The sequence below is a fragment of the Lutzomyia longipalpis genome, chromosome 2 (assembly GCF_024334085.1).
Source record: "Lutzomyia longipalpis isolate SR_M1_2022 chromosome 2, ASM2433408v1".
NCBI lineage: Eukaryota > Metazoa > Arthropoda > Insecta > Diptera > Psychodidae > Lutzomyia > Lutzomyia longipalpis.
The window spans coordinates 29,686,789-29,705,769 of record NC_074708.1 but is presented as its reverse complement, the minus strand read 5'-3'; the positions used below and the strand labels follow the sequence as shown (position 1 = coordinate 29,705,769).

Genomic DNA, 18,981 nt, shown 5'->3' with positions numbered 1-18,981 from the left:
TCAGTTTTTGGATTTCTTCTGCTTTGATTAAATTTTGGAATTCGAAAAGTTTTAAAACAACGGTAAGTATTAGAAGTTTATAAGATAGGTATGTAAAAGTGTCCTGAAATTTTTTTTAAATCATCATTAAAGTTTCGGAGTCAATCATTTGAAACGATTTTATTAACGGGTTAAGCAGTTAATTTTTTGCTTCATATTTGAGTTGAATACACAAAATTAAAATTATCTCTTTATGTACTTTTTTTTAATCTTGTTCTAATGTAGGATGTCCTCATAACTGTTTCTATCGTATTCGGTACTCATATTGTCTTGGTTTCCTGGTCCACACCATCGATTGATCTGAAGCAGGTCTTCTTATTGCTTTGTTCCATGGTCTGGGTTGTTTTCACCCACTCCTATGACCGATTACTGCGAGGTTTCGCTTGTCGACATTTACTCCTAGACATTGCTTGTCCATCTAATGCTGTTGCGGAATCGTCCTGCCGTGCATACTAGACCAAAGATCCTCTGGAGGATCTTCCTCTGGAATATACAAAAGTTTCCCACGTTCTCCATTACTTCTGCTAAGTGAATACTGGCAGGATAGAACTTTTATGGAGCTTCGTTTTAATGGACAAGCTTAGACCTTCAAAAACTTTACTGAATAAAGTCAATTCACGTTAAATAAAAAACCAAAGAATATTTTCATGGTTTGGTATATATTTATTAGTATTTATTTTATTACAATTAATTCATAAAATTGCCTATTGTGGTTGTTTTTCCTTTGAATGATGAGAGAAAAACTCATTGTTAAGAAAGACGGCGAATTTTTGCAAAGATCGTGCTCAAGCAGAAGTTTTTTATACCTCAATTTTTTTCTCTTCAATATGTTTAGTAGAAATATATATATTATAATGTAGATATTGTTCAAAAAAATGAAGGATGGCATGAGGCATAAAAAAGTTAGAGAGATAAAAGTTTAACACAAAAATCCTCAGCATTATCTTCATCCTTTTTTATCTCTTCTTCTATTTTAGCATTTTATTAGAATGTTTTTCATTAAAACTTTTTTTTTTTACTTAAAAATACCCACAAAAAGCACTTTAGTGAGTTGATGAGATTTCATTTTATCCGTCTTTCCAAACAATTCTTCCATCTTTCCTTTGATGTTTGCAAGTTCTTTTATTGTAAACCTTTCCATACTTTTTATCTCTTTTCCTTCATTTCTTCCTTTTTTATATAAATAAAAATTGGACTAACAAATTTACAATACAGCAATACAGTCAGTCACTTTACTATTAATTTTATTATTTTTTTTAAAGATTTCTTCATAGAGTTTCCTTTCATTTTTTTTTGTTTGCTTAGTCATATAAAAAGTCGTTCAATTTATGACCACAAGATTTCTTTTTTCTTTTAATTAGCAAATAGATTTTTTTCTGCACTTAAATTTATAAAATCATTTTTTTTTTAAATCTCACGTTATTAAGCTTGTTTTTGTTTATTTTATAATTTTATATACTTTTATTTTTTTGGGGGGAGAAATACAATAAAAAATAACTTCCAATTTAATTCTATTTTCAGGAAAAGCGTAAGAATTTTTTTAAAGCAATTTTTTTGCAATTTCACGAAAATTTCTACGAAAAGAGATCAAAATTATATTTTTTAAAAAATTTCATTCTAAGAAAACATATTTTTTCTGAGAAGTTTTCTTCTTTTTTTTTTTGCTTTCACTTTAAGACTTTATTTTTCTATTTTTTTTTCTTTGTATTGCGGCGAAAATTCAACTATAAGTGGTGATGATCTTTTTTTGGTTTCATCTTGATATTTTTTCATCTGTTATTCGTTTCATTGTGTCTATTATAAAAAATAGCATTTAAAACTTTCTATATAATATGGATTTTTAAATAATAAAAAAAAATGTAGCAATTATTCTATTTAAGGGGTTTGACTATACTTATTTTCAAGAATTGATTAAAAAAAACACTGAAAAAATTCTCACTTTCTATTTTTAGTTCATTATTTTTTCTTTCTCTATTTTAGGTGATAATTTATTTTCTTCATCTTTTAGTGAGATATCTTTTTTTCCTATGTTTATTAATTTATTTTACTTTCGCATTATTTCACTGAATTTTTAAATTAAAAAAAATATTATTGATTATTCTTTGTTGCAAAAAGTGCAATGGCCATGTAATTTTTGCTGAATTTTCCACCTTTCTCTTCTCGTTTTCCCTTCTCTACAACTCATTAACTCATAGTTTTTTTTTATTCGACAAATGCATTCATTTTTTTAAAAGATATATTTTTGGTGTGAAATGATTTTTTTTCTCTGAAAGTTAAAAAAAAAAGAAATGTTCATATACAACGAGATGCACTCAAAATGAGTAGAAAATATATATTTTTTATTTTGCACTGTTTTCATTTCTTCTGCATTATGATTACTTGTTTTTTTGTTGTTGTTTTATTATTCAGTTTTGCAATAAAGAAATACAATTTTTATTTAAAAATATTCTGGCATGACTGTCGTCTTGTTTCTTTTTTTTCTCTTTAATGTTCTTCGTTATAATATTTAAGAAGGAGGCTTTACAATTTATAGACAATTTCTTTCGTAGTACAAGAACAGTATATAGTAAACGTATAAATTGAAAATTTCTCTCTAAAAAGGTCGGCAAAATTATTTTCCTTTCAATGTTTAATTTATCCTCTATCTTTGCTTTTTGTTTCTCAAACTCCAATATGATTTTTTCCTTTTTGTATTTTAGTTATATTCTCTCTGCTCTACTGAGATAGATTTCAATTAGAATTCTCATCTTCTTTTTCCATCTTCATTTTTTTCTCTTTTTCTTTTAAAGTAGTAAGTTAATCAGTTTAAAAAATGAACACTTTGCCTGGTGGGTTTTTATGATATTTATTGCACGCTGCACGAATTCTTGTGGCCATTCTTGTGCTTTAGACGAGACTTGGGCTTGTATTTCTCCAAATAGGATAACTGCTTGGAGTTAATAGCACCACGGCGTTTACTAAATATGCCAAAAAAGGAACACATCAATAATGAATTAAAATCAAATTCTTCAAAGAAATATTAGAAATGTAAATACTTACTCTCGAATTAATTCAACAGCTGCTTCATATTTGAGACCTAATTCAATCAATGCCAGAGCCACAAGTACCGGAGCCCTTCCGAGTCCAGCCACACAATGTACAGCGACGCATGCTTCGGGATTCTCTTGATATCTTTAGTAGGGAAAGATTTTTAAATTATCATAAATCAAATTCTCTAAATTATTCAAATATTTGCAAGAGGAAAATAAAAAAAAAAAGAAGATAAACTCACTTTTGCCGGAGAATTTCGAACCACTCATCCACGACATTCTGTGGCGGGAATGTTCCATCCTCAAAAGCCAAATCTCGCACCACAATTCCTTGTGTTTTGAGCTCGTCTATCTTGTAAGATGGCTCACATACTCTCACCACCGTGCTAACATCGTGCTTCTTCAGTTCCTACATGTAAAACAAATAAAATAAACACAGGTCATTAATTTTCTCAAGGAAATCCACCCATATGGGATCTTTGACCTCTACCATTCTTCTTCATTATTATTATACTCTTAATTTAAGTTTGAAATTATCAGAGACCTTCATATTAGACACACCCTTCATTCATACAAACAAAATAAAAATTCATTTTACAAGCCAAGAAACATCAAACAACAAAAGGATTTTGATTAATTAATCCATTTTAATGTTGTGAAACATAAGATGGCACAAGATTTTATTCATTTTAAATTGTTTAGGTACCTACATAAAATGTATTACAATAAGTTTTTTACTACGATATAACAACAATAGAACTTAATCTGAGCTTGGCATGAGATATTCTGAATTTTGGCAGGAAATTGAAGTTTTTTTTTGTTTTCAAAAATATTGATAACTTTTAATAAACAATTTTCCTAAGAATTTTTCATTAAATGAATTGACTAATGAAGTCAAAGGCGAGAGAATTAAGCTTAAAGATTAAAGTAGGGTATTTTCAAAGTATTTCTGTGTAGAAGACTCATTTTTAAACGCATTTTCCTTTAACATAAAATTAACAGGGCGGTAAATTTCCAATAAATCAGATTTATTTATAAAATTACCTCATATAATGTAATAATTATTTTATGCAAATTAACATACTTAACCCTAAAGGCGTGATTAGAAATTTATATAAAAGGGTATTTTAAGAAAATAATTTTTCTTTTTTTTTATTAAAAAGAAACTAAAAATTGCTTAGAAGACGGACTAACAAGTCGAAGTTTATCAAGATTCAGGTTACTAAAGTAAAACTGTTGTATTGAAATTAGATGTAGTTGACTGTATTTATCAAATTCTAAAATTTGACATTACTTTTCTAACGTTTACCATTTTGAATAACACTTGAAAGTTTCATTTAATTTTTCTTGTTAGTTTAATTTTTTGTCTGGAAATACCTACCTAGTCTCTTTGAATTTTAACAATGAAAATCTTATCTGCTTGAACTTTTTGGGTACTCAGACAGCCAAACACCCCCTGGCTACGCCACTGTTATTTCAAGTATTAAATTCAATGCTAAGATACACCTAGGTGAAAATTTAATTCTACACAATTGAAATACAATTAAGATATAAACTACTAGGAATTTAATTTTAAACACCACTCTCAAATATCAGGAAACAAGATTTCAAAATAAACATAGCCCAATGAAGACAAACTGTGAGAGAGATCTTTATTATCATTTCTTGGAAGCAAGAATGATATAATGGATGTTTCATTTTGCCAACAATTATCATTTTCCCAGGAAGAATGTTATTGTTTTCTGACTCCATCCAATAATTTCCCATTAAAATTGTCAATGTACGCGCGCGTTGAAGTGATGGCTTTTAGTAAACAGAAAAGAAATGTGAATGAGATTTACCGCCAATTTGGCACCAAAACACATTTTCTCACGCAAACCACGGGCAATAAAGAACACACAAGGGGAAAAAATAGAAGAAATGTTATGTGAAAGACAAAAATGTGTTTTTTTCTTTTTCAAACAAAAAAAGGAAAAAAAGAAATACTTACAAGAATATAGGAGTGAATTGTATGATCCGATGGTCGATCTGTGATGAGAAATTTCATGCCCTTGAACTCAATCCGGGCTGGTGCTGGTCTAATATCCTTCTGACGCATGATGCTGCTCATTCCACTAAACCCCAGGAAATTCGCGAATAATTTGCCTGTATGTATGTGCCTTTATCTATTTTCAGAGACACTCTCGTGGGAAATATCTTTCTCTCAAAAAAAATATAACTCTATATCTTGCTTTTCCACCAATAAAGATTTCTAATGGTTTGTTTTTTTTTCACAATAGATTTCTTATAGAGAAAAAAAGGAGTGACACGGAAAATGTTTCACTCTGTTGACTTGAGAAATTATTATTTATATATATAAAAAAGACTCCTTCAATTGTATATTCTAACTTAAAAAAAATCCCTGGCTTGCACTTTTATATAAAGATTTAAATTTAAAAATAATATATTCTTTTCTTCTTTGCAATTAATGGGACGTCATTAAAAATTGTCTACCTAAAAAAAATTCTTTTTATGTACAATTAATTTTTCTTGTATTAAATAAGAGAAAAGATGAAAATTGTATAGAGAGAATTATATAAAATTACAGCGATAAAGGATATACGAAAAAAAAAAACCTATCACAAGTAATACACAATTACAAAAAAAATATTAAGAAAGAAAACTCTAGAAATGTTTAAATATGAATTGTGTTTGCGATTCTATGTTCTATGCTTGTTCTAGTGTATTTAGGAGTTCACAAAAGAAACTGCCTTTCTTGCGCAAATAAATGAACAATCTCCTATCTTCGTTTTCTTTTCAATTGAATTTTTCTCTCTCAATCCGTTTCTACTAAAAATATATACCGCATTTTATAGTCCACAAGAAGTCTGTTTAAACGGTGAACCTTTTGGAGAAAGAGAAAATGGGTAAAAATTAATTATTTGTTAAGAGGCAAACACTGGAAAATATAATTTAATTTAATATCTTTGACAATTTATTAATTTTCTTTAAAATGATTTTAGAAGTTAATCTAATACTTTTTACAACTTGTTTAAGAAGAATACCTAAAGTTGCGATATTATGGGCTTTCAAAAGTCGGTGTCTTTTGGGATAATCAGAATAATAGAAAATATATTTAAAAGACCAAATGATTTTTCAATAAATAAAAGTTTTGTTTTATGAATGTTCTTGTTTGCACAATATAGAATATAATATTCCAATGACCTTCTATTAAAAAAGCAAACATTAAAAAAAAACAGTGCTAATTTTCAAATCTACATCACATAAATAGTCTTATGTAGTAATGAAAGAGATGAAAATTAAAGTAAATAATGTGATAGCAGATTGAATAAAAATTTGCAGATTTTCCCATTTTCCTTTCCTTCACATCTTTTTTTTTGTACATTCAAGGAAAAATATAAATTTTGCCCCAAAAATATACAGAATAAAATGCGTGTCAAAAAATATTTTCATCACTCAATCTCTTTTGGCTTTCAATCTGCCATCAATACATATTTCTTATTTTTGCAAAATTATAAAATTGGACGTGTTTGCATGGAAAGGGGGAGGGAGAAAAAATTATTTATAGACATGATAACTTACCGAATTTTGTGACTTCTTGATGTTTCAATTTCTTTTTCTCGTTTCCAAAATAATGAGGATGTGAGAAGAAATTACTCTTTTTTTTTAATCCTTGTTTTATCCTCTGATATGCACCAAATAATTTCGTCTTATCTTCTCTTTATTTCCTTGACATACTGCAGGTTCTTGGAGAAATAAAACACGACCTTTCTTTCGTTTAATACACAAAATAACACTATCACTTTTTCTTTTCTTTTTCCTTACAATAACAAAAAATCTCTGCGTGGCGCAAGTTTTTTTTTTCTTCTTCTATTTTTCAAGATCACACCCTTAATATTTTTGCTTGCTCCACTTTACACAACGCTACGTTTTCTTTTGTGTCTATCGAATTACGTCACTAGACAATTTAATAAATGTTTTAATGATGTTTTTTCTTCAATCCTTTTTATTTGTGCTGGGCCTGGCAGTATTCGCCGCTATCTAATTGAAACTCCATAGATGTAGGGACTACTCGAACTGACTGCAATGAAAAAAGAGACATTACTTAAATATAAGTATTTAACTCATTTAACAATACATTTCAATCAAATTGACTATTTCATAGCATAAATTGAGAATTTCCTTTCAAGAAAAAGAAATAGACAAAGATTTATATCATTTAACTTGGTAGTTATTACTGATAATTTTTGAATCAAACTGGAAATAATTTATGAATAGATTTGCATCATATTGTCATCACATTCTTTTATAGAAGAATTTTATTTAATAGTCAGACGTCATGTATTTGCGTCTTTTGTGGTTCTCCATTAAATGAATTACAAAATGTGAAGCCTGAAGAGAATGTAACAATGATTAATTTTCAACGAGCAATATTTCGCTACATTGGAAAGAAAATTTAACTTTAGCATTTTGTACATTCGTATGTCTCCATTGAATCCGGTAGGTACTTTAGATAGTATTTTTAATTAATTAAAGGAACTCAACACACTGATCACTTTTGCACAAGTCAACACGTAACATCCGCAATGAGGAAGAGTTGCAGTGCAACTAATAGACCGAAGCCCCCCAATTAAGCTGATTCACCTGTGAAATCATCAAATATGAGATAAGATAGCCTGTCAGCATCTCTTATCTGTGTGTATCTAACTTCGCAACTCCCTCAACAGTTGGTGTGGTGCAGTCCAAAATATGTTGTGTGTATCAAATCAAAATACTAATAAATAATAAACGCGTAAACAGAGAGTAAGAGAGGTGAGAGCTAAATGTATAGTGTGGGTGTTTGAAGATTTGGCTTTTTGCTTATCACACAACCACTGTAAATTACTCAATGTGAGTTGTTTTATTTTAATTTTTTTTATATATTTTTTATTTCGTTTTTTCCCCCCAAACAAGAAAATGTTGTATATCTTTTGAAATTTGGTTCGTTTTTAATCTTTATCTGTCACTTGCGAGACTCTAAATATTCTCTTTTTTTTTCTTTTTCACCAAAGAAGTGTCTCTCATACATTGCCACTGTGAGACTTGTGGCATTTTTGGCACAGCAATACTTCTGTGAACCAAGAAAATAAATAAAGTCTATGGCTAATGGTTTGCTTTTGCGACTTAAACATGAGCCAAGAATATCCTAAATGACTTTTAAATAATTATAATCTTTACTCTGAATCTTTTTTCTACCTTATTTACATGATTTAATGCAATATATGTATATTTTATTTAAGTACTCTTTGCTGCAACTTTGCGGTTTAACAAAGTATTTTATTTGAACACTGTTAATGTTAGGAATAAATTTTGTTTTGCCTTATCACAACACTCACAAATGTCAAGAAGTTTTTTTTTAACACTTATTACCATTCCTTTATCATTTTATTTTCACTATTTTCAACATTTCAGTATTTTTCGCAAAATAAGTAAATCCCCACGGTGGAAAAGTTTTTTTTTTTTTTTGTTAAAAATACAAACATTATGTTTATTTGAATATTTCTTACTGCTTTTTGTACAATTTGTTGAAAGCAATCGTACACAATATTAATTTTCTTAGAGCGCGTCCAGTTGAGAGAAAACACTGGCAATAAGTGACTTTTACGACTTTTCTTGTTCCACCTGATGAGAAAACAACTTTAGGTCACTCAATTAACATTGAAACAAACCCCCCAATTCTCCTTCAGCAACAGACACACACTTTGCAATATTTTCAGCTCACATCACAAAACCACCTTCATGGAGGAGGCGGTAAGAAGTTATATTGTTGCTCTGTGAGAATATAAAACCACAATAGTACACCTCTCCTTGCAATCTCAATCTAGGTATCTAAACAACTCAGTGATCAGTACATAAAATGAAAAATCTCTATATAGTGTCCATATCATAGAGATGAATTTGTGAGTAAAAGCTTCACACACTGCTTCTATGAGACAGCAGTGGTGTTTTATCTACCCTTGACCTTGTGTGTGGATCTCTTCTCTGACTTTATGCTAAATATTTCACTATGCTCAGTGTATGTATGTAATATACACAAAAATCACTTCTCAGAATATTCAGTGATCGACCACTTATTTCCCACTAGTTCTTATTAATAGAAAATCATTCTCAATAGTATAAGTTTGTTATGTGCATTTTATCATCTACTACATACACACAAGCATTATGTATATATGCTACAGAGAATGCTATTTTATAGAATAAACACACCGTCACTGCAGTTGATGCAGGAAAACAATCATATTATACCTCTTGATTGTATCCAAATGACACGATAATAAATAAATCGTTTGCATAAACAAATCAACAATTGTAAAAGCCACAAGATTAACAACTAATATTTTTTAGAGCTTGAGTGAATACTTGGAAGGACTTTTCAGTGCTACTTGACAAGAGAGACTGAACATGGTGTGACACATATCTTCTCTCCTTAAATCAACTACACATATCAACACGATATTTTTCTTCTTAGAATAGCTAAATAGTCAGTGCTTTTTCCACTAATAAGCATCGAGACTCTCGTCAAAATATATCGACTATTTACGTGCCTTGTATAGGGATGGGATATTACATACATATGTATATATTTATCTCAGACACTGTGCCAGAATATATCATCTTTGTTAACAAATTAACAATCGGTCAAGCTTAATTTGGATTAATCTAGCTGAATGATTTTTGACAATGATTTATCATCTTTCAACTTGTCTCTGTACTTGGCTTGTTGTTTTCTACATTGTTTCTAATACAAAATATGTATAATGGTAAAATGGGACTTAATGAAAAATATTCTTGTAGCGTTTTAAGATCAAAAGCACAATTCTAATTACGATGGAATTAAAATTAAATGAAAAATTGCAATATTATAAATATTTGGCAAATTGGTTCAAAGGTACAAAATATTTAACTCTTTACTCTACTATCTTGCACATTTTAGTCTATTCAAGATCCCTAATTAACTAGTAATAAAAATAAACTATAAAAAGATTTTTTTATAAATAAAAACAACGACACATCATATTATCACGTCAAAACAATTACAAGTATGTATAGACAATTGATTTTTTTCCAATATTGTAACGTTCTTTGATCATATTTCAATGTCAGCCCAAGTCAATAATCTAAGGGAATTAATTGTAGCTTTCTGGGAACTATAGGTTAATAATTTATTTTGTATTTGAGCTTTTTTGATACTATCGCAAAAAATTGTAGGTTCAACATTGTAACCATGCCCTGGATATTTTTAAAATCAATTTTTGCATTTCATGTTTTGTCGCAGTGGGAATTATGACCTTCTTTCTCGAAATGAAGAAAATTGCATTCTGCAAGAAGTTTTGTGAGACACGAAGGAGTAAATGTTCAGTACATAAACAAGCACTTTTGGTTGACGAGTAGACATAAACAAAGAGCGACACTATCTATTTGTTAAAGAATGTGAAGGAAGAAACGAAAGTTATGTAGTGCAAGAGATCTAGAAATTGCGATAAAGCTATATTTTCAATGGAAAATATTTGCTGACTGATAATAATTAAACCATCATGAAATATTATTTTGTGGATAGTTCTGTCTGTGTGTACATATTGTTACTTTTCACAAATTCTTCCACATCTGTATGATTCACCCTTTAGCCATATATATTGTAATAAATAAATATATGTATATAAACCATTATATTTTGTTTCTAAAGACAACACACACATAAATAAAAATGTTGGCGCCATGCAAAATACACATTATCACATGATTATATTGCTGCCTAATATATTTTTTGTTTCATCTCCTTTTTTTTTTAAATATTGACGTCTCAAATGTTTAACTTTCGCGATGTTGCTTATGGTATGATTGTATGACACACTTCAGAAACACTTTCAGCGTCTTCTTGTCCATCTACTCTCCACACAACTCACTAGGTCAGCGTTATGCGAAAACGTCGGGGATTTCCCTTGAACAATATAATCTTATCTCTTAATTTGCAATGTTTTATTATGCTGAGGATATACACAGTTAGTAGTGGTAGTATGTTTCATTTGATACAGAAATCGTGCCTGAAAATGGATTAAATTTCAGTTATGCTTTATTTTTATCTCACAACAAGACAGAACTTTAAACGCCACACATCATAGACCTCACATTGTAAGAGTACCTATATCATGTTTGATTAAATACACGAGGAAGACACATAAAGGAAAAAAAAACCCTTCTTCGAGGTTAATCAGATTCAAGTATTGCTGAATTGCTTCCACGTGTCATTTGCATAAACGTTCGAAGTAGTATGTATTATACACAAAAAAAGAAAGAAGAAAGTCTTATACAAAAGTTAATATAATATGAATAAAGTACATCAAAACCAATTCAATTTTTCGTGTTTTCTGTTTATGACTGTTCTGCGTTACACTTTTTGCACGAATCGAATACCTGCCACGGAAGGATATATATTTTTTCATGCTGAACTTGCGACAAAATTCATTCAACTCACGAAAATTGGTTGAGAAACATCTGCCAAAAAGATAAAAGTAAAATTACTTTTCTTGATAGTTCATCAGAGTTGACAATTTAATTTGATGATATTATTGTGAGATGATTAAATAAACGAATTGGAAAATTAAGGACTATTACTACAAAACATTGTTTGCACGAGACAATAATTCGTATTAACCTTATTTCTAATACTATGCTTAATATAGGGCAAAAGTTCACGTTGATACCTAGCAACTTTGCCTAACAATTTAATTGAACATTTTGTATTATGAATAATTTATTCTAAAAACCTTAAATCTCTTAATGAATTAGTATTTATTTTACAAACAAAAATAATTTTGTTTTCTCATCGTAATTAATCTCAATGAATTTCTCTATGTACGTATAAATTTTGTTTTACTACAAATTATACGAACTGCATGAATGAATTTTACATTGTTGCATATAGGTACTTTACAATTAAAATTCTCTAATTGTGTAAATAGGAATCCAATTATCATTTTGATAAGATTCGATTAAATATTTATGTAAATAAGTAAACATTTTTTTCATATCTGATAAAATCAGGAAAGTAAATCTGCAAAAGGATGTAAAATTTATGATAAAATTGGAATTAAAATTTTTAAAACATTTTAAAAGCTTTTTTTTTCGGACCAAGCATAGCGTGTATCCACCAACTGACTTGAATGCGTATGTATTTTATCTTGCACAGCATGGGTAATCAATTTAAAGGCAATAAATTTTTCCCATATAGCACAACCTCTCACCCAGACAGTAGATTCTCAATGTAGGTAGGTACATATAACTTCACATTGAAAAGGTGTGAATTTTTAATGGAATATACGTGCATTTTACATTCGCTCTTCTCTCGCATTGCCAATTTTATCACGTACCACACATAATCACAAAATAAATTATATTATTCTTTTAATCTGTTGCTCTCATTTTTTGTTACCTTACCAAAACTCTACTTAACAAACAGTTTAAGACATAAGAAACAAAAAAAGAATAATAATTTCAATTTTGAAGTCAAAGAATCGTCTAAATTAATTTATTGAGATCCATTTTGGCAAAAAAAGCGATATTAAACAAATTCACTCTTCCAATTAATAATAAAAATATTTTTGGATTAAATTCTCTGAGTTGACTTCATTATTTATTAGTTTGAAGGACACAAGAAAATACTTGATGATTGCTATAAGAATAAAATGCAGTATGTATACAATAATTTGATGGAATGTTAATTCAATTGAATTGCCAGTCGTCACTTTGGGTTTGTGTCTCAATTTACAGTGAGTGATGTGTTATGTGTGAAGTGAAAATGGTAAACCATCACGAGATAAGTTCATGAACAAGGTGATATCTCTCAAATTGAGTCATGAGAGACACTTCCCGTCACAAGAAAATCATTTTATAGAATCAAAAGATCTGTGAAAGGGAATGTGATATTTATTATAGGAAAATTCTACTATCCATTAACAAATTTCATACCACATTTCCTGCTAAACTATATGACACATTCTAATAATTATTCTTGTTTCATCACACTCACAACATTAAACTTGAATGAAGTGGTTTGTTGTCTGAAATGTAACTTCTTTTTATTTTCAACAAAAATTGTACATCACTCATTCAACGTAATATAGATACATACATACATCAATTTATATTAAACTTGTGGTGTGAATTTTGATCCGACAACTTTCCACATAATGCTGTTGTCTGCTGCAATATAATTATACATGACTACAGAATAAATACGTAATTACCATATCACACACAAATAGAACGTATATAAACCACTTTTCTAAATTATATATAGAAACATTTTATCTATTAATATCCTTCAACAATTTGCGTTGTTCACTTCATCAACTATTCAAAACGAAAAATGTCTTTCTTTATATAGGTATACGCTGTGCCTCGTGATCCCTTGGATTACATTTGAAAGGATGCACTTGATGACTGAAAGACGAGAAATTTCCTTCTCCATCTATAATGACGCAAATTTATATCTCACCCCCAATTCAATACATTCTATATACGAAATATGTGTCACCTATGATGATAATTATGCTAATTGAACTTTAAAAGATTTTACTTGCAATATCTAACATTTTACGACGTGTTGGCTAAATACTACCACACATTATCAATAACATTTACAGTAGGTAGGTACATTAGGTTGCGAGATAATATTTATTTTCCGTAGAACATAATAATTTTAACTTTACGAAAATGAAATTAATGATAAAATGATATCAGTCTATGCAATGTTTTGAGGAATACACACCCGCTTTTGGAAATATCGTAAAATTTAACATTATAACTTGATAAATTCAAAATTTATTTTACTTTACGTTAGAGTCACCCACCAACAACGTCTTTGAAGAACTCCCACACATAAGGACGAAGAAATTCCAAGAAAAGTAATATGTGGAGGTAAAGCAATTGACTTTAAATCGTATATACTATAAATAGCAAAATAATTCGTTTAAGGCTATCAGGATAAAAATAGAATCCAGATTTCTTAAAATTTTATAATATGAACACTGAAATCTCTGTATATTTTATATTTATATAAAAAAGCAAAGCTAAAAACAATTAAATATACCAATATAATTTATTATTCCGAGCTAATAAGAAATTATTTTAGAAATGATGCCATAGCCTCAAAAAGCCCCATCATCCACTTTAGTGTTTAAAACCCAATCTCAATGTATATAAACAAAATATCAATTAAATCATTTAATGAGGATTTAAGTATTCCAATTATATACACTTTATTGGCATCAATTTCCTGTTCATTTGTTATATTCTTTAGCGCTATAAAGAATATTAATTTCTGTTCCAACGAAAATTTTAATTAATTAAAATTAATTTTAATTTTAATTTAGTACAAACTCTCTTTGTAAAAGTTTCTCTACGTGCATATTAAATACCCCCGATTCACCCTTACAAATATTTTATGAATAAGAAACTTGCAATTTAAACAGCAACATCACGAAAAGTTTTTGGATGTCCCTGAAAAATTTTTATAACAAGTTAAGGGTGTAAACGACGGAAAATATGTGAGAGAAGGAGAAAATCAGTATAAACGCCCCAGAAACTCCGAGAATGAGAGCAACAATTTTAAAGGCGACATTTCTCTATGCTGTAAATCAATGTTGGAAGCTTTAGGAATTTTCCTCGTGTGTTCATCAATGGAGACTCTATTGATAGCCTAAACATTTTCCATGCTGATAACTTTCCACCCATTTGCTTGGTTGCCTTTATCAGCACACATGCACGATGATTTTATCAATGAAAGTTGCGTAAAAAACCATTAAAATTACTTTCATATACCATGCAAAGAACGTGCACATTTTCATTGCCCACATTTCTCAGGATTCTCTATGTGCGACTATTTTCGAAGAATTCATTGCTATTCTCAAATGTTCTATAATTTTTCGTGAATCATCCTTTATATATAATGTGAAGTGTAAGGAAAAAGAAACAGAATATTAAAAACTACATAATATACAATATTTCTCAGAAATTCATTGATTTTCGTGACAATGAATAGACATTTTCCAACACACCTTACTCTTTACATTCACATTCAATTTCTTTTCATTACGCATTATCTACTACTTAAGCGATCTTTAAACATTTCAAGGCAATTTATTTAGTTTTTTGGTATGCAGCTTTAAAATGTCTTGTAGTTATATTGTTTTTTTCCTATAATACAAAATACATAGTATTTAAATAAATATTTGTATCACCTTGGAAGGTCACAGAAGACAGTTTTTTTTTGGATAGAAATATTATTTTTATATGAAAGGAAATATAAAAGAGCGCTTCCAGTAATTAATTTTGATGAATATGTTTGCACGACAAGCGACAATTCTTCTCATTTTCCATCATGTTGCTGTGAGGAGTTTTCAATGGAATATAATGCTATTACCATGTTTCTTGATTAATTATTATGTGGCATTAATAAATCTATAAAAGTGAATTAATTAGTTTGGCTTCTCATCGTATATAGCCTGTATACATAGGCGTCTCTGGTATATGCATGTATATAGCTACAGAGCCAATCTAATTACAATTTCTTGTGCAATAAAATTATTTATTAACACATACAAGGCAAAATATAATTTTTCCTTCATTTTCTTCCAACACAGACGCTTCTGGTCGTCATAGCTTGTGACAATTTCATTAAAATGTTTCATTATGTTTTTTTTTTGTTCTTCAGTTTGCTCATTCATTAAATTATCCAAACCCCTAAACTCATATAAATAATTCTCATCACATTTTACTCTGACATTGAGAGCCATTAAGTACTGCCAAATTTTTTTTCTTTCACAACTAATGAGAACAATCGCATTTTTTTTGCCAGAATATTCCAAGAAACTCAAAGCTTGTTTAAGAATTTTGAGTATTTACTAATCTCCCCCAAAAATCTTTACTTGCCAAGGCACATAAAAAGAAGAAAAAAAAAAAACGAAATGCTAAACACACACATAATACAAAGTCTTTATTCTATCTTTTGCCATTGAATATTTTTGGATAGTTTTGTATTTCATGAGGAGCTAGTAAATTAATCCGAGTGGAATTGCGTCCCAGAATTTTGCACGTCAAGTATAAAAATTTTCCAAAAAAAAGAACTTGTCGCGATAATTGCAACGATCAACACAAGTTCTCAAGAGGAACGTAAAATTTTCTGGTATAGATAAGATAGTGTGTATGAATACCAGTGCTTTTTACGTCACACCGCAAATTCTATGCGGAAAGATATGGAAGAAACTTCTCTCGGCAACAATAGTCCAAAGAAAAAATAGCTCAAAAACTTGTTTTCTCCGCATTTTAAACTCCTAAACGAAGTTAAAATGACATCATAAACTGCGAATGCTATCGTGAAGAATTAATTTTAGCAACAAATTTAAGCACTTTTGGAATTATTTCTTTAGCAGATCCAACTGAAAATTTGGCAATACCTTTGTACTTATTATGCTTAAAAAATATCTGTGATCCCAATGGAATATGGGAAGTATCTTTGACAAATTTTAAAACTTTTCTTTTTATACACTTTCGTACAAAGGAAAAAGCAACCTCCTATGTTGGCTTCATGTGCTAAAACTGACTTTAACCTAATTGTCAAGTTAAAAAAAAAACCCTAATCGTCAAAGAATTAAGGGATTTGTAAAATATAGCAGAGAATTCTTAAGACTCTTGTTAAAGATAATAGGGAGCCTAAGAAGTCCGGCAAGGGGTTATTTATTTATTTTTTTTTTTTTTGTAAAATCATCCAATGGCTGCTTGAAATGATACTGTGCACCAATGTCTTATCTCTTCAAAGCGCCAATTTTGATTTTGATTATGTGAGAAAGATTACGAAGTAATATTGATTTACAGTAGTTTGGAGGACGCCCTCGATAGAAGAAAAGAAGGTTTGTTGCTTTTCAATTTTCCTCACACGACACACCCTAAGTGACGGCCTCAAGAGGGTTTTCCCATTGTATTATATTTTTTTTTTACACTGCCTCTCCGATGGCCAAACTATTTTTTTTCCTCCATCTCCAAGTTGCCAGAGGGAGACTCAACAGGGTGGGTCCAATCGAGAGCGCGTGGATGTATTTCAGTAGCATTTGTATAGGAAAGGTTAAGGGCCCCAAATCAGCGGAGAATACACAGAAGAAGAATAATTGATGGAGAGCAGAGTTTGGCGACTGCCGAACCTTTTGTTGCTGAATTTCTTGTTCTTCGTCTTGGGATGATGGGTTGAGCATTGAGAGGGTTATTCACCGTCTGGCCTTATGAACGGGTTTTTCTCATCTCACACCGACATTCTTGCGATCCCTCGCACGCCTTTTCCTCTCTTCATGTGCCCAAATACCGGATTCCGCGATCCCTCTTGTCTGCTTTTCAATTTTTTTTTCTCCTTCATCCTAGATTTCAATGACTCACGGTGCGTTGTCCTCCAGCAGGCTGGCAGTCTTAAAAAAACCATCAAAGGATTTCACAACGTTATCCAATTCATGGGATTTTCCTTGTTGGGGTTTTCCACTCTCTCCGTCTCTCTCGGGCAAGCAAAGAGAGAGTATAAGTGAGAGAAGTTGCCCTCAAATGATGCTTAAAATCGATTTGTGGCGATGAAACAACTTTCCACGCACGCTTTTTTTCTCCACTCTTTCTCTTTGGCCTCTTCTTCTAACACCATACTCATGGATTGGGTATCGTCTTGCTGTCTCCTCATGCCACTCTTTGGCCACCTCCTCTCCACTACATCAGCGGCGTCTTTTTGCCAATTTCTGTCTGTAAGTCTGCTGCTGTCTTCCATTTTTAGCACGCTCCATGGAGGCCAATGGCTTAAATTTAGAACTCCCGGAAGCCCCCCACCCCTCCTTACCGAAAACCTTCATTCTTTGTCGTTTTCTCTACCCCTCTAAAAGTACGATATCTTGAGTGGTGCACGCCCCCTGTAGACTTTCCGGGAGCATTCAACAAGCTCTCTCTCTGCCATAGGGGAGAGGCACATTTTTTTTAATTGGATTCACAGCAGACTGACGTCAAACCGGAGGTATTTTATCAGGTGGAAACACGCTCAAGTGTGCGGTTAAAGTTCAACCCATGGCAACAGGAAGTGCCTCGGGCTGAAAATGCGATGCGAGACAAGAGACTCCCCGAAAATTTGTGTGGGAAGCCAAGCCCTCGTGACGTCTCCGGGACACAAAGAAACCTTGGCCATTGAGGCATTTTTCCCTTAATAGGGGTTTCTGAATTTATTTAAAAAGCATCCCAATGCGTGGCCATGACGCTTAAAATGTAGAATTTCGAAGAAAATTCTCGATTTATGCGACAAAATGGGTGCAAAATGGAATGTGAAAAAATGTCCACTTACCACCAAATTTGCCATACGCAAGAAATTGGATTATTGATGGATTTTGGTGCTGCTACACCTTAGAAAACACAGAATTTCAATGGAGGACTACAAGTTGAAGACCTCCTCACTAAGAATATCACTTTTTATTACACTTTTCAGCTTCTCTTTTCTCACGATCGCACAAATTCGCACTGATGAAGAACTGACCAGATGAACTGTGACAATGAAGTGAAATGGCGCTGGCAATTTCTTCTTTTTCTTCCTATTAGTATCAAACCCACTAAATGATGATTCCTTATTGTTCTGCGGAGTTTCTCGTACGAAATATGTCGTAAGAATTTCTCTCCTGAACTCAAATCTAAAAAAAAATACTAATTAAATCGCATCAACTAATACAGAAAGCATAAATTCTATAAATTCTTATCATTAATATGTTTTAGGTGAAACATAAGTTCATTTGTTTTTTTTAGTAAAATGTTTGAAAAACATGAAAAAGAATAAAACTTTTTGAACATACAATATCCTATGTCA

At 30.6% G+C, this 18,981-nt stretch overlaps 1 protein-coding gene across 6 annotated transcripts; it reads right to left on the bottom strand.

Annotated features, from left to right (window-relative positions):
• Positions 1-681: 681 nt before the first annotated feature.
• On the bottom strand, positions 682-18,808 carry LOC129790025 (PRL-1 phosphatase). 6 transcript variants are annotated; one of them, XM_055827183.1, is made up of 7 exons: positions 18,469-18,689; positions 11,584-11,603; positions 6,651-7,149; positions 5,059-5,952; positions 3,311-3,477; positions 3,079-3,210; positions 682-2,996 (listed from the first exon to the last, which is right to left on the bottom strand). In XM_055827183.1, the coding sequence occupies exons 4-7, from the start codon at positions 5,176-5,178 to the stop codon at positions 2,885-2,887; spliced, it is 531 nt and encodes a 176-aa protein (XP_055683158.1). In that variant the 5' UTR covers positions 5,179-5,952; positions 6,651-7,149; positions 11,584-11,603; positions 18,469-18,689; the 3' UTR covers positions 682-2,884. The 6 variants fall into 6 exon arrangements, with proteins under 6 accessions (XP_055683158.1, XP_055683161.1, XP_055683162.1 ...); XM_055827186.1 differs by lacking the exons at positions 11,584-11,603; positions 18,469-18,689 and adding exons at positions 8,615-8,729; positions 8,809-9,043; XM_055827187.1 differs by lacking the exon at positions 11,584-11,603 and having other exon boundaries at positions 18,469-18,808.
• Positions 18,809-18,981: the final 173 nt, after the last annotated feature.

Excerpts from the sequence above, each read along its gene's own strand:
- LOC129790025 (XM_055827187.1), bottom strand. The coding sequence starts at position 5,178 with ATGAGCAGCATCATGCGTCAGAAGGATATTAGACCAGCACCAGCCCGG. Across the intron at positions 3,478-5,058 it reads CAATTCACTCCTATATTCTT|GAACTGAAGAAGCACGATGT; the intron begins GTAAGTATTTCT and ends TTTTACATGTAG. Across the intron at positions 2,997-3,078 it reads GCTGTTGAATTAATTCGAGA|TAAACGCCGTGGTGCTATTA; the intron begins GTAAGTATTTAC and ends TGGCATATTTAG.